General features: G+C 44.7%; 1 protein-coding gene across 3 annotated transcripts in view; it reads left to right on the top strand.

Moving 5' to 3' along the window:
• CGNL1 (cingulin like 1) overlaps positions 1 to 13,954 on the top strand; it is a 118,217-nt gene that overhangs the window by 56,640 nt on the left and 47,623 nt on the right. For all 3 annotated transcript variants that reach the window (XM_078619109.1, XM_078619101.1, XM_078619117.1), the window contains exons 11-13: positions 426 to 578; positions 3,885 to 4,052; positions 13,018 to 13,176. In XM_078619109.1, coding sequence (XP_078475235.1) covers positions 426 to 578; positions 3,885 to 4,052; positions 13,018 to 13,176 — 480 coding nt within the window. The remainder of the gene's footprint in view (positions 1 to 425; positions 579 to 3,884; positions 4,053 to 13,017; positions 13,177 to 13,954) is intronic.

Raw genomic sequence — 13,954 nt, 5'->3', positions numbered from 1 at the left:
CTCGCAATAAGGCAGGCTAGAGAGAGGATGTTTGTCTTTGTAAACATAGTATGCACCCATACTCTTAGGTTTTTTCGGTAAAGTCACGTCGGCAAAAAATAAATAATAAAATAAATAATCAAAAATTATAGAAATATAATAATAAATCATTATTATTTCTATTATTTTTTCATTATAATAGAAAAAAATTAGAGAAACATAATAGATATATAAGAAATCATTATTATTTCTATTATTTTTTCTATAATTTTTTGATTATTTATTTTTTATTTTTTCCCGACATGACTTTACCAAAAAAATCTAAGAGTGAATCCTTGCAGTCACGAAAGCTTCAAATCTAGAATAGTTTGCACCCATCTGAGTGTGATGTGTTGTGTGTGTGCACTCCATTGTGTGTGTGTGTATATTTGTGTGCGTGTGTGCAGCGCAAGTGCAGCAGGCTGCAGGCGGAGCAGCAGGAGCTGACTGCACGGCGGCAGAGCTCGGAGCGCCAGCGGGAGGAGCTGAGGCAGGAGCTGGAGCACGAGAGGGAGAGGGCCCAGCAGCAGGAGCGCGCCCTGGAGAGACTCCGCAACGAGGTGCCGTCCCCCACCCACTCTCCACCCACTCTCCACCCACTCGGCACTCACTCTCCACTCACTCTCCACTCACTCGGCACCCACTCTTCACTCACTCTCCACCCACTCTCCACTCACTCTCCACCCACTCTCCACCCACTCTCCACTCACTCTCCACTCACTCTCCACTCACTCGGCACTCACTCGGCACTCACTCTCCACTCACTCTCCACTCACTCGGCACCCACTCTCCACTCACTCTCCACCCACTCTCTACTCACTCTCCACCCACTCTCCACTCACTCTCCACTCACTCTCCACTCACTCGGCACTCACTCGGCACTCACTCTCCACTCACTCTCCACTCACTCGGCACCCACTCTCCACTCACTCTCCACCCACTCTCTACTCACTCTCCACCCACTCTCCACTCACTCTCCACTCACTCTCCACTCACTCGGCACTCACTCTCCACCCACTCTCCACTCACTCTCCACCCACTCTCCCCTCACTTTCCCCTCACTCGGCACTCACTCTCCACTCACTCTCCCCTCCCTCCGTCTCCACTCAATCTTCAACCACTCTCCACCCACTCTCCACCCACTGTCCACTCAATCTCCAACCACACTCCACTCAATCTCCACCCACTCTCCACTCAATGTCCACTCAATCGGCACTCACTGTCACCTCTCTCCACTCATTCTCCACTCACTCTGCGCTTGCTCTGTACTCTCTACACACTCTCCCCTTACTCGGCACTCATTCTGCACTCGCTGTCCACTCGCTGTCCAGAAACTCTCCTTAGTTGGAATGCAGATGATAAGTTCTAACTTGTGTCAATCGTGTTACACGATATACAGTTTATTGAATTAGAGTTGTTAATTTCCAGTCTGTTCCAGTAGCATACTGTTGGCGATGTATAATAGTGCAATATGTGCAATCAAAGTAGAACTCTCCAACAATTCACGCTTACAGTAATCGTGCAGACTTCAAGGAAGCGAGTCACATGCCGTGCTCCTCCTGTAACCCGTGTCTCTTGCGCGAGATTCCTTGAGTCGTGGGTAGAAACTCATAAAACCGACTAAATATCTCAAATTCCTGTTGTGGATATTCCGAGCGTCGTTCGCAATGTGCCGCTTTTACAAGCGTTTCACTTGCATTCACCCAACGTGTGCCTTGCCTTGTCTCCGTGAGACTTTGCGGGCTCGAAATCCAGGAACCCTCACTCCCCAGAACGTGCCAAACTTGACTCGTGAACGGCAGGAGATCGACAGTGCAGATGGGGGGAAGGGGCGGTGAGCAGGGAGAGTAAGTGGGGTGGGTGACATTCCAGTCTACACAGTGGCCACTGGACCGGAGTGCTGCCAATAGGCAGTGGGTGAAAGGGCCGAGAGGTAACAGGAGGCAAGGTCCGTGAAGGCTGTTGAACACGAGGGCAGATTCACAGGGAGTGTTGGGAGGATTTTGAAAAACAATCCAATTGATTGCCGATTGTTTTAGCCTAACGCAGGCCACAAGCCCCAATCGCACAACAACCACGCACGTCACACACGGTTGCTGTCAACGGATCGCATTACCGGCTGGAGACGCAAGGGCACAATACTGCCGGCACCCATTCTCGTTTTTCAATTGTTTTGTTTGGTGGCCGCTATTCAGCGAGAAACATTAAACGGGTTTAAACCCAAGCCTGTTGAGATACTTGATGTGTGTCTGTGTAGCTATGTCCCATGTGTCTTTGTATACGAGGTTCATGTGTGCCTAGTTTTGACGTGCAGCTCTTCATCTCTGCGTTCATGGCCAGATGCTTGTGGTCTCGAGGCTAGGACCCATCGCGTCTCCAGGACCGATGAAAATGTTGTGTAGGGTAGAAGGCACGCAATGAAATAGGTGGAAACTACGGGCCTCACCCCCCGAATACGGCCCCCTAAGTGAGTGCTCTTAGGCAGCACGTTTGGCTGGCTACCATCCACGTTTGGCTCCAGCTTGTGAATTCCCAGACCCTTGGCCACGGCGAGTAAGCCTGATGGTCCTCGTACGGTCACGAGTTCTGACCGAAGAAAATGTATTTTCTGCAGCTTAGCAGGGGTGTAAAACAACCACCAACACAGCTGAAATGAGTGGCCTGTGAGCTGCTTGAGATGCTGCCGGACCCGGCCTGCTGTTACTGGTTCCCTGTGACGTGCGGTTGTGCTGTCAGAGAGTGCTGCATGAGAGAAAATCCCTGACCTGTGCCAAGGTAACAGGACTGTGTGGTTCTTTCGGTGAAGTCACATAGAAGGGAAATAATACAATAAAAAAAACGATTAAATTATCACGACGTTTCGATTGCAACACAAGCAATGATCATCAGGTGTGAAAACCACAGCAAGAAAATGTTATTGTTTTATTTTTATTATTTTATTGTTTCACTTCTACGTGACTTTACCGAAAGAAGCAAGAATATGAATCCCTGCAGTCACGAAAGCTTTAAATCTAAATTTAGTATTGTACCGCATAATGTTTGTTTCATCTATACGCGGCTGGATCTCTGTTGTGCAGTCGCAATAGAATTGTCTAAAAGTCCAATAACATAAACAAGAAAGTATTATAACAAGAAGTTATTTTTTAAAACAGTATATTGTATTTAACGTACAAATGCACACCACACTCCAATGGCACAGCCGGAGAAAGACGCAAACATACAGTAAAAAAAACAATGATGTTAGTGGAAATTAACAATAATAATCTACATACATATAAAAGACAAAGTTGTGATTATGTGTGTCTGTTCAAAATGTTTAGCGTACTTCCCGACATGCAACAAATTTGAAATTTGCCATGTGGGTACGTTCCAGACTGTACACCATGTAAAAAATATTAAAATAGACTTGTATTCTTTTTGGGGGGGGGGCTCAATAATGCATAGATTTTTTTGCACGGCAAGTGAGCCGGGTTGTTAAAATGCACCGAGGTGTCACAGTGGGGGCAGCACAGCTGATGCACCTGCCAGCCATCTCATTTAGTCAACCCATGGCACCTGGGTCTGTCCCTTGACGTCCTGCCAGCAGCAGAGAGCCTTCCACACTTCACGTGGCCTCAAGGTGCGTCTAACCTGATTAAAATAAATAACAGATACATTCCAGAACTACACTGGCACAAGCACTGTGGTGATGTCGTCATTGCCACGTTTGTGGCACGTGTCGGTTGCTGTGTGGCATGTGGTGCTGTGTGTGTCTTATGTGTGCGTGGTACTTTGTTGTGTGTGTGTATGCTGAACTTCTTTCGCACCGTACGTAGCCAACCGTGCTAATCGAAGGTGTGTGTGTGGGTGTGTGTGCTGTGGGTTAGCTCTCCGAATCGAGCGAGACATCGGCCAGGGCTGTGAAGCTGCGCACCGAGTTTGAGGAGCTGAGGGAGAAGGCTCGGAGGGATTCGGCCGACCTGCAGAGGCTGCTGCAGGAGAAGGCCCAGGCCCTGGAGGTGTCGATCCAGCACAACACGAGGTTCCAGCAGGAGGTGAGGCCCGGCCTGAGGCATTCCAGTCGTGCTTGAAGCAGATTGCGAGCAGTGAAGCGAGAGTCACCACAGAGAGAAAGGGCTATGTCATTCACTGTGGAGTTGGCTTCCATCCTGGTGCAGGGAATGAAATGGGGCCCCCTGTCCCAATTTCCCCTCATTGTGGTCCAGCGTCTGGGCTCTCCCCCTGCCCGTGGGCCCCAGCAGTGCAGTTGTACCACCTGCACACTGGGCAGTGGTGCCACTGCGCCTGTCCTGCGGTATGTGGAACGCGCGGGGCTGTGGGAAACTCTGATCAGTGGCTTCATGCGCGTGGCTCACTAAACCAGTCGTGAGACTTCATTACTCTGAATTCATATGAATTCATATATTTTATTCTATTTTAGATTTTTAGATTAACTTTTATTCGCATGTATTAGCTTGCATTTTTTATACACTAATCATTGCAATGTTTTTCTATATTAGTCATTGTATTTTAACAATTTTCGCGAAGTTTCATCGGCAACGAGCAGCCGTTGAACTTATCCGTCTGTCTGTGGACACGACGCACGAACGCGGTTCAGTGCTGTGTGTTACGGGTGATGTCATCACTGCACACACATACCTGGCAATAGCCAGGCAGGAATCCAGCCAGAAAACTTTTTTCTGATGTACCGAGTTACCATTTCAGCAAAAGAGATGTCACGTGTCCTCATATTGCCGTTATGTGGTGGAACTTTTGGTGAGAACAGAAGAAAATCGGCGCCAATGAAGTGACGTTACTCCCTGTCACGGCACCTGTTGGATCAATCCAAAAGCAAAACATTAATAACAACCAAAATGTCGTAATCTAGGCCCGATTTCTGGATGTTTTGGATCAAACTGAAAATCATGAATACGTTCCTCATAAATACGAATCTGCAGCAGCGGCAGGAGAGAGTCGTGAGCTAAAATTCGGAATATGCTCGGCCCACCGTCCTTCCAGAGTTCGTTTAACACGTAGGCTTTCGCGACCAATATTGTTCATAATCAACGATTTTTGGGTTTAGATCGCGTTATTTATAAATGTGTCGTAACCCTCCACCACCCGACACGGCCAATCAGTAAAAAAAGTGTCACGTTGACAAAAGACAAATAGTTCACTGCTTTAGCCCACCGGTGTGTTGAAGCGTGAAACCACAACATTTACAATTTGAGTACGACGTTTCGCTGGTAATTGCATCCAGCATCATCGGGCAATTCGCCAGAATGGTGAGGCTCTGCTGTGTCTCCCGTTCTTATATAGAGCAGCAGCAGGGTGACGTCATCATTAACTCATTAACTCATCAGGTGCAAAGATTTGAGGGGGGGGGTTATTGTAATTATATACTTGATTAGTAATAAGGCTATTGTTACGATGCGAGTTGTAGATTAGTAATCATTTGGAATGTGTTCTATTGTGATTATGCTACATTAATAATCAGTTAGTGCTTGTTTCCCTTATAAGGAATTGTAATGCATCTTATTTAATAATACGCTTCCAGGCCGCACTAAGCCTGTAGCTGTCTGAGCGATTAAAGTTATTTCTGTTTCTCTCAATCTCAATGGATTCTCTAATTAGTCTTTGCCAGTAGTAACTAGTTTTACACAACACTTCAACGTTGTCAAAATCAATTGAGTGTCCCTGTTGACAAGCATGTTCTGCCACTGCCGACAGTTGTGTTTGCGATAGTTTAATATTTCTCTGGTGTTCTTTTAGTCTTACACTAACGTTACGCCCTGTCTGTCCAATATAGCATCTGCCACATACACAATTAATCCGATATACACCTTCTGTTGATAATTTAGGTAATTCGTCTTTAGTGCACGTTACTAATTGTTGAATTTTGTGTACTGTACCAAATCTTACTGTAATGTTTTGCTTTTGCAAAACACGGGCTAATTTGTCAGTTACTCCTGAGATAAATGGTATTTTTATTGTTTTAATAATCTGATCGCTTTCAGCAGTGTTGCTTTGCGATCGTGATTTGGCATTTAGTGCTCTGTTAATTTGAGCATTATTGTAGCCATTCTGTCTTAGTGCTTCTTTAACATGTTTAATCTCTCTCACTAGACTTTCATCATCTGACACTGTTTTAGCCCGATGTATGAGCGTCTTGATTAGAGAGGATTTCTGAGCTGGGTGATGATGCGATTTCGCATTCAGATAGGCATCAGTGTGCGTTTGCTTTCTGTAAACGCTGTGTGTTATTTTACCATTTAGGCCATGCCCAAGTAAAATATCCAGGAACGGGAGTGTGTTATTCACCTCCATTTCCATGGTGAACTGAATGGCCGGGTTTTGTGCATTGAGATGATTTAGAAAATCGTTAAGTGTTTCTGAATCGCTAAAGCATTTACATTTAAATATAAGCAATAGTGTGTCCATGCATGATTGGAATATAATCGATACTATAACACAACAATCGGCTGATAATGTGTTTAATCTAACAAATGCTAACCAAATTAACAAATTTTCTAGACTTTACAATAAACAAATCCCTATTAAAAACGAACAATTTAAAAACAAAACCGTAATGAACTTGACTAACACTAATTTAACCACTGACATGATTTCTGTCCTTTCTAAAGGCCTTAACTTTGCCGTTACCCCACGCACAATTCCAGTGGATGAGATAATTGCTGAGGTAGAATCAGCAGTAAGACTTCTTCCACATAATGAGGCAGAGATGACTAGACACGAGGTTGCCAAAATAATTGAGAATAGTAAAATACCGAAAGTAAATATTAGCTCGAACGAGGCAAAAGCCTTAAGAGAGCTTCGTCTAAATAAAGATATTCAAATCCTAGCAGCGGATAAGGGCCGCACTACTGTAGTGATGTCACGAGCCGATTATGATAATAAAATTAAAGATTTATTAGAGGAAAGTACCTACATTAAAATTAAACGAGATCCAACTAATACTCTGGAACGTAAGACTACTGCAATCATTGCAAATTCATTAATCCCAAAAAATGAGCAATTCCTAATTAAGCCAAGGGCTTCAAAACCACCTAGACTGTATGGGCTACCAAAGATCCATAAAATCGGCATCCCTTTACGACCCATAGTCAGTACAATTGGCTCTGCCACATATAAATTAGCAAAATATGTAACTAAACAAATACAGCCCTACATCGGTAGGACATCATCATTCATAAGAAATTCAGAACATCTTGTGAATATGATCAAAGATATTAAGCTTAACCCTAATGATATTTTGGTGAGTTTTGATGTGATTTCGCTATTCACTAAGGTTCCAGTGAGCGAGTCGCTTAAATTACTTGATACACTGGTAAAGAATACAGATTTACCAAAAGATATTCCGAAACTCGCTGACCATTGTTTAAATAACACTTACTTCTTATGGAGAGGTGAATTCTTTAAACAAAGGGAGGGAGCAGCAATGGGCTCTCCTTTATCTCCTGCTATAGCAAATTTGTACATGGAAAACTTTGAAACCAGAGCACTTGCCTCGAGCACATTAAAACCATCCTTTTGGTTTAGATATGTGGATGACACTTTGGTTGTCTGGCCACATGGTAAAGATACACTTAACGATTTTCTAAATCATCTCAATGCACAAAACCCGGCCATTCAGTTCACCATGGAAATGGAGGTGAATAACACACTCCCGTTCCTGGATATTTTACTTGGGCATGGCCTAAATGGTAAAATAACACACAGCGTTTACAGAAAGCAAACGCACACTGATGCCTATCTGAATGCGAAATCGCATCATCACCCAGCTCAGAAATCCTCTCTAATCAAGACGCTCATACATCGGGCTAAAACAGTGTCAGATGATGAAAGTCTAGTGAGAGAGATTAAACATGTTAAAGAAGCACTAAGACAGAATGGCTACAATAATGCTCAAATTAACAGAGCACTAAATGCCAAATCACGATCGCAAAGCAACACTGCTGAAAGCGATCAGATTATTAAAACAATAAAAATACCATTTATCTCAGGAGTAACTGACAAATTAGCCCGTGTTTTGCAAAAGCAAAACATTACAGTAAGATTTGGTACAGTACACAAAATTCAACAATTAGTAACGTGCACTAAAGACGAATTACCTAAATTATCAACAGAAGGTGTATATCGGATTAATTGTGTATGTGGCAGATGCTATATTGGACAGACAGGGCGTAACGTTAGTGTAAGACTAAAAGAACACCAGAGAAATATTAAACTATCGCAAACACAACTGTCGGCAGTGGCAGAACATGCTTGTCAACAGGGACACTCAATTGATTTTGACAACGTTGAAGTGTTGTGTAAAACTAGTTACTACTGGCAAAGACTAATTAGAGAATCCATTGAGATTGAGAGAAACAGAAATAACTTTAATCGCTCAGACAGCTACAGGCTTAGTGCGGCCTGGAAGCGTATTATTAAATAAGATGCATTACAATTCCTTATAAGGGAAACAAGCACTAACTGATTATTAATGTAGCATAATCACAATAGAACACATTCCAAATGATTACTAATCTACAACTCGCATCGTAACAATAGCCTTATTACTAATCAAGTATATAATTACAATAACCCCCCCCCTCAAATCTTTGCACCTGATGAGTTAATGAGTTAATGATGACGTCACCCTGCTGCTGCTCTATATAAGAACGGGAGACACAGCAGAGCCTCACCATTCTGGCGAATTGCCCGATGATGCTGGATGCAATTACCAGCGAAACGTCGTACTCAAATTGTAAATGTTGTGGTTTCACGCTTCAACACACCGGTGGGCTAAAGCAGTGAACTATTTGTCTTTTGTCAACGTGACACTTTTTTTACTGATTGGCCGTGTCGGGTGGTGGAGGGTTACGACACATTTATAAATAACGCGATCTAAACCCAAAAATCGTTGATTATGAACAATATTGGTCGCGAAAGCCTACGTGTTAAACTGACTAACCTCTATGGGGAGGATACTTTTCTTAAAACCAGAAAATTGGAGAAGCTCCGCATTAAGCGGATGAAATTGATATCTTCATTGGCGTTCCTCAAAAGGTGCAGAGATTCGAAGGTAATACCAAACGCAGTTAAAATAACACATCACATAAAGTCTTCTAAAGCTAACAAAATACTACACAAAGCTAGCGAATTATTATTAATAGAGAGAATACAACACAACAGGAGTGAATTATCCAGCATTTCTGAATCGCTAAAGCATTTACATTTAAATATAAGCAATAGTGTGTCCATGCATGATTGGAATATAATCGATACTATAACACAACAATCGGCTGATAATGTGTTTAATCTAACAAATGCTAACCAAATTAACAAATTTTCTAGACTTTACAATAAACAAATCCCTATTAAAAACGAACAATTTAAAAACAAAACCGTAATGAACTTGACTAACACTAATTTAACCACTGACATGATTTCTGTCCTTTCTAAAGGCCTTAACTTTGCCGTTACCCCACGCACAATTCCAGTGGATGAGATAATTGCTGAGGTAGAATCAGCAGTAAGACTTCTTCCACATAATGAGGCAGAGATGACTAGACACGAGGTTGCCAAAATAATTGAGAATAGTAAAATACCGAAAGTAAATATTAGCTCGAACGAGGCAAAAGCCTTAAGAGAGCTTCGTCTAAATAAAGATATTCAAATCCTAGCAGCGGATAAGGGCCGCACTACTGTAGTGATGTCACGAGCCGATTATGATAATAAAATTAAAGATTTATTAGAGGAAAGTACCTACATTAAAATTAAACGAGATCCAACTAATACTCTGGAACGTAAGACTACTGCAATCATTGCAAATTCATTAATCCCAAAAAATGAGCAATTCCTAATTAAGCCAAGGGCTTCAAAACCACCTAGACTGTATGGGCTACCAAAGATCCATAAAATCGGCATCCCTTTACGACCCATAGTCAGTACAATTGGCTCTGCCACATATAAATTAGCAAAATATGTAACTAAACAAATACAGCCCTACATCGGTAGGACATCATCATTCATAAGAAATTCAGAACATCTTGTGAATATGATCAAAGATATTAAGCTTAACCCTAATGATATTTTGGTGAGTTTTGATGTGATTTCGCTATTCACTAAGGTTCCAGTGAGCGAGTCGCTTAAATTACTTGATACACTGGTAAAGAATACAGATTTACCAAAAGATATTCCGAAACTCGCTGACCATTGTTTAAATAACACTTACTTCTTATGGAGAGGTGAATTCTTTAAACAAAGGGAGGGAGCAGCAATGGGCTCTCCTTTATCTCCTGCTATAGCAAATTTGTACATGGAAAACTTTGAAACCAGAGCACTTGCCTCGAGCACATTAAAACCATCCTTTTGGTTTAGATATGTGGATGACACTTTGGTTGTCTGGCCACATGGTAAAGATACACTTAACGATTTTCTAAATCATCTCAATGCACAAAACCCGGCCATTCAGTTCACCATGGAAATGGAGGTGAATAACACACTCCCGTTCCTGGATATTTTACTTGGGCATGGCCTAAATGGTAAAATAACACACAGCGTTTACAGAAAGCAAACGCACACTGATGCCTATCTGAATGCGAAATCGCATCATCACCCAGCTCAGAAATCCTCTCTAATCAAGACGCTCATACATCGGGCTAAAACAGTGTCAGATGATGAAAGTCTAGTGAGAGAGATTAAACATGTTAAAGAAGCACTAAGACAGAATGGCTACAATAATGCTCAAATTAACAGAGCACTAAATGCCAAATCACGATCGCAAAGCAACACTGCTGAAAGCGATCAGATTATTAAAACAATAAAAATACCATTTATCTCAGGAGTAACTGACAAATTAGCCCGTGTTTTGCAAAAGCAAAACATTACAGTAAGATTTGGTACAGTACACAAAATTCAACAATTAGTAACGTGCACTAAAGACGAATTACCTAAATTATCAACAGAAGGTGTATATCGGATTAATTGTGTATGTGGCAGATGCTATATTGGACAGACAGGGCGTAACGTTAGTGTAAGACTAAAAGAACACCAGAGAAATATTAAACTATCGCAAACACAACTGTCGGCAGTGGCAGAACATGCTTGTCAACAGGGACACTCAATTGATTTTGACAACGTTGAAGTGTTGTGTAAAACTAGTTACTACTGGCAAAGACTAATTAGAGAATCCATTGAGATTGAGAGAAACAGAAATAACTTTAATCGCTCAGACAGCTACAGGCTTAGTGCGGCCTGGAAGCGTATTATTAAATAAGATGCATTACAATTCCTTATAAGGGAAACAAGCACTAACTGATTATTAATGTAGCATAATCACAATAGAACACATTCCAAATGATTACTAATCTACAACTCGCATCGTAACAATAGCCTTATTACTAATCAAGTATATAATTACAATAACCCCCCCCCTCAAATCTTTGCACCTGATGAGTTAATGAGTTAATGATGACGTCACCCTGCTGCTGCTCTATATAAGAACGGGAGACACAGCAGAGCCTCACCATTCTGGCGAATTGCCCGATGATGCTGGATGCAATTACCAGCGAAACGTCGTACTCAAATTGTAAATGTTGTGGTTTCACGCTTCAACACACCGGTGGGCTAAAGCAGTGAACTATTTGTCTTTTGTCAACGTGACACTTTTTTTACTGATTGGCCGTGTCGGGTGGTGGAGGGTTACGACACATTTATAAATAACGCGATCTAAACCCTTCCAGAGTTGTTGAAATGAGTGCCGCTCCGTGATAACACAACAGCGATGTCTCATGGATGATATACTGGCCACCAGCATAGGAATGTGGAATTTCTACCACTGGCTTTGGGCCAGCATCAAAGATGAGCGCAAAGCTTAATAGTTGTTTCAGACACTTGGATGTATCGCAGGGGATGACCACCCGCCCACGTGCAGTCCTCTGGTCGTGTCCGTTTGAGACGCTGCATAAATGAGGCGGCTGCGCGTGTAGTAGATTTCATTGGCAAACGTGTTTAGTGGGGAAAAATACAAATGCGTGCATCACCACCTTTATAGCGACCTTTACCACTGCACCATGGCTCGACGAATGTCAGCCATCGCTGGCATTGATGAATGTGAATTTTTAGTGGTGAGAAAATGTCATAATTTTACTCCAGCCTTCTTAATGTGAATGTATTAATTCTCGACAAAACGAATGCGGTGCACGTCGGTACCTTATCAGGTTAGTGTCGTGTAGTTTTCGAGCGGAAAAACATCGGCGTGCGTGTCTCGCTTTGGGAAACAGTCTCGCGTCGCACGAGTGCCGCGGCTCGTGCCACTGGGGGGGAACGGCGGCGCCGCGCCCAGAGGTTCCTGGCTGCGTCCTGGCCCCGCTGTGTGTTCCGTGTCCTGGCCGCGTCTTGCCCCCGCTGTGTCCTCGCTGCTGTGCCGCGTGCTGGCTGCATCCTGGCCTGCTGTGTGTCCCGTGTCCTGGCCATGTCCTGCCCTGCTGTGCCGCATCCTGGCCGCATCCTCGCCGTGCCCTTGCCCGCTGCGCTCTATCCTTGTCGTGTGTGTTGTGTGGTTTCCCTGTTGCGGTGTTTGTGATGCTGTCCTCGCTGGACTTTGCTCATTGCTGTTTGTGTTGTTGAGTTGTGCTGTATTTGCTAGATGTGTATGATTGCTGTATGCAGAATGTTCTATGGGTGTTGGGTCCTTGATATGTGTGCTGTGGCGATTGATGTACTGTATGTGCTGTGTTATTGAGGTGCTGTGTGTGTTTGTGCTGCATATGCTGCATGTGTGTGTGCTGGGCATGATGTGTGTCTTGATTTGCTGTGTGTGTGCTGCATGTGCTGTGTGTGTGTGTGTGCTGGGCATGATGTGTGTCTTGATTTGCTGTGTGTGTGCTGCATGTGCTGTGCTATTGAGGTGCTGTGTGTGTTTGTGCTGCATATGCTGCGTGTGTGTGTGCTGGGCATGATGTGTGTCTTGATGTGCTGTGTGTGTGCTGCATGTGCTGTGCGTGGCTGCAGCTCAAGAAGGTGGAGCGGGACGTGGAGCGCGAGCGTGGCGAGCGGGAGGCGGCCGAGCTTGAGAACCGGCGCCTCGACCGCAGCCTCCAGGACATGCGCCTGGAACTCAGCTCGGCCGCTCTGCGCAAGGACAACCCGCGGCAGGTCAAGGCCCTCGAGGTAAAGTTGACCCCCTCTAAGTTGCCACAGCCGCCGTACGGCAGACCAGAGCCGGGCTGGTGCTGCGCCGGGGCGAAACTAGCCCACGTCTGGGTGTAACCCACGTCCTCATTAACCGGTGCCTCGTGTCCGTGTTGTGGGCCCTCGGTGTGCTGGCCCCATGCTTAACATGGGCTGGGGCATCACTCGCCACACTCGGCCTGTCATGCCACCATCCCTCGCCGTTCTTCCCTTCTGCCAGACTCGGCCGCTGTCGTACGGTCGAATCTCGAGCCTCGCATTCTAACTCGCAGCACCGCACTGTGGCGCACCGTCGGGACTCCCCCGGTCGCCACCGCAATCGCCACCAGTGTCCCCATCCCGGTTCCCCATACCCGTTCCGGTTCCCATCCCGCTCCCCGTAGGGAGAGAGAGGCGTGGGTAGGATGTGTGTAGGTAGGATGTGTGTAGGGAGGGGGAGTTCGAGTGGTTGTGGGTATGGAGTGGGAGTGGTGTGGGTAGTGAGTGTGTAGGGAGAGGGAGTGGTGTAGGTAGGGAGTGTGTAGGGAACGGGAGTGGTGTGGGTAGGGAGTGTGTAGGGAGCGGGAGTGGTGTGGGTAGTGAGTGTGTAGGGAGAGGGAGTGGTGTGGGGTAGGGAGAGGGAGCGGTGTGGGTAGTGAGTGTGTAGGGGGAGAGGGAGTGGGAGTGGTGTGGGTAGTGAGTGTGTAGGGAGCGGGAGTGGTGTGGGTAGGGAATGTGTAGGGAGAGGGAGTGGTGTGGGGTAGGGAGAGGGAGCGGT

This window comes from Lampetra planeri, chromosome 3, assembly GCF_965212315.1.
Source record: "Lampetra planeri chromosome 3, kcLamPlan1.2.h2, whole genome shotgun sequence".
NCBI lineage: Eukaryota > Metazoa > Chordata > Hyperoartia > Petromyzontiformes > Petromyzontidae > Lampetra > Lampetra planeri.
Note: the sequence above shows the minus strand (reverse complement) of the source record. Positions and strands in the feature narration are given on the sequence as shown.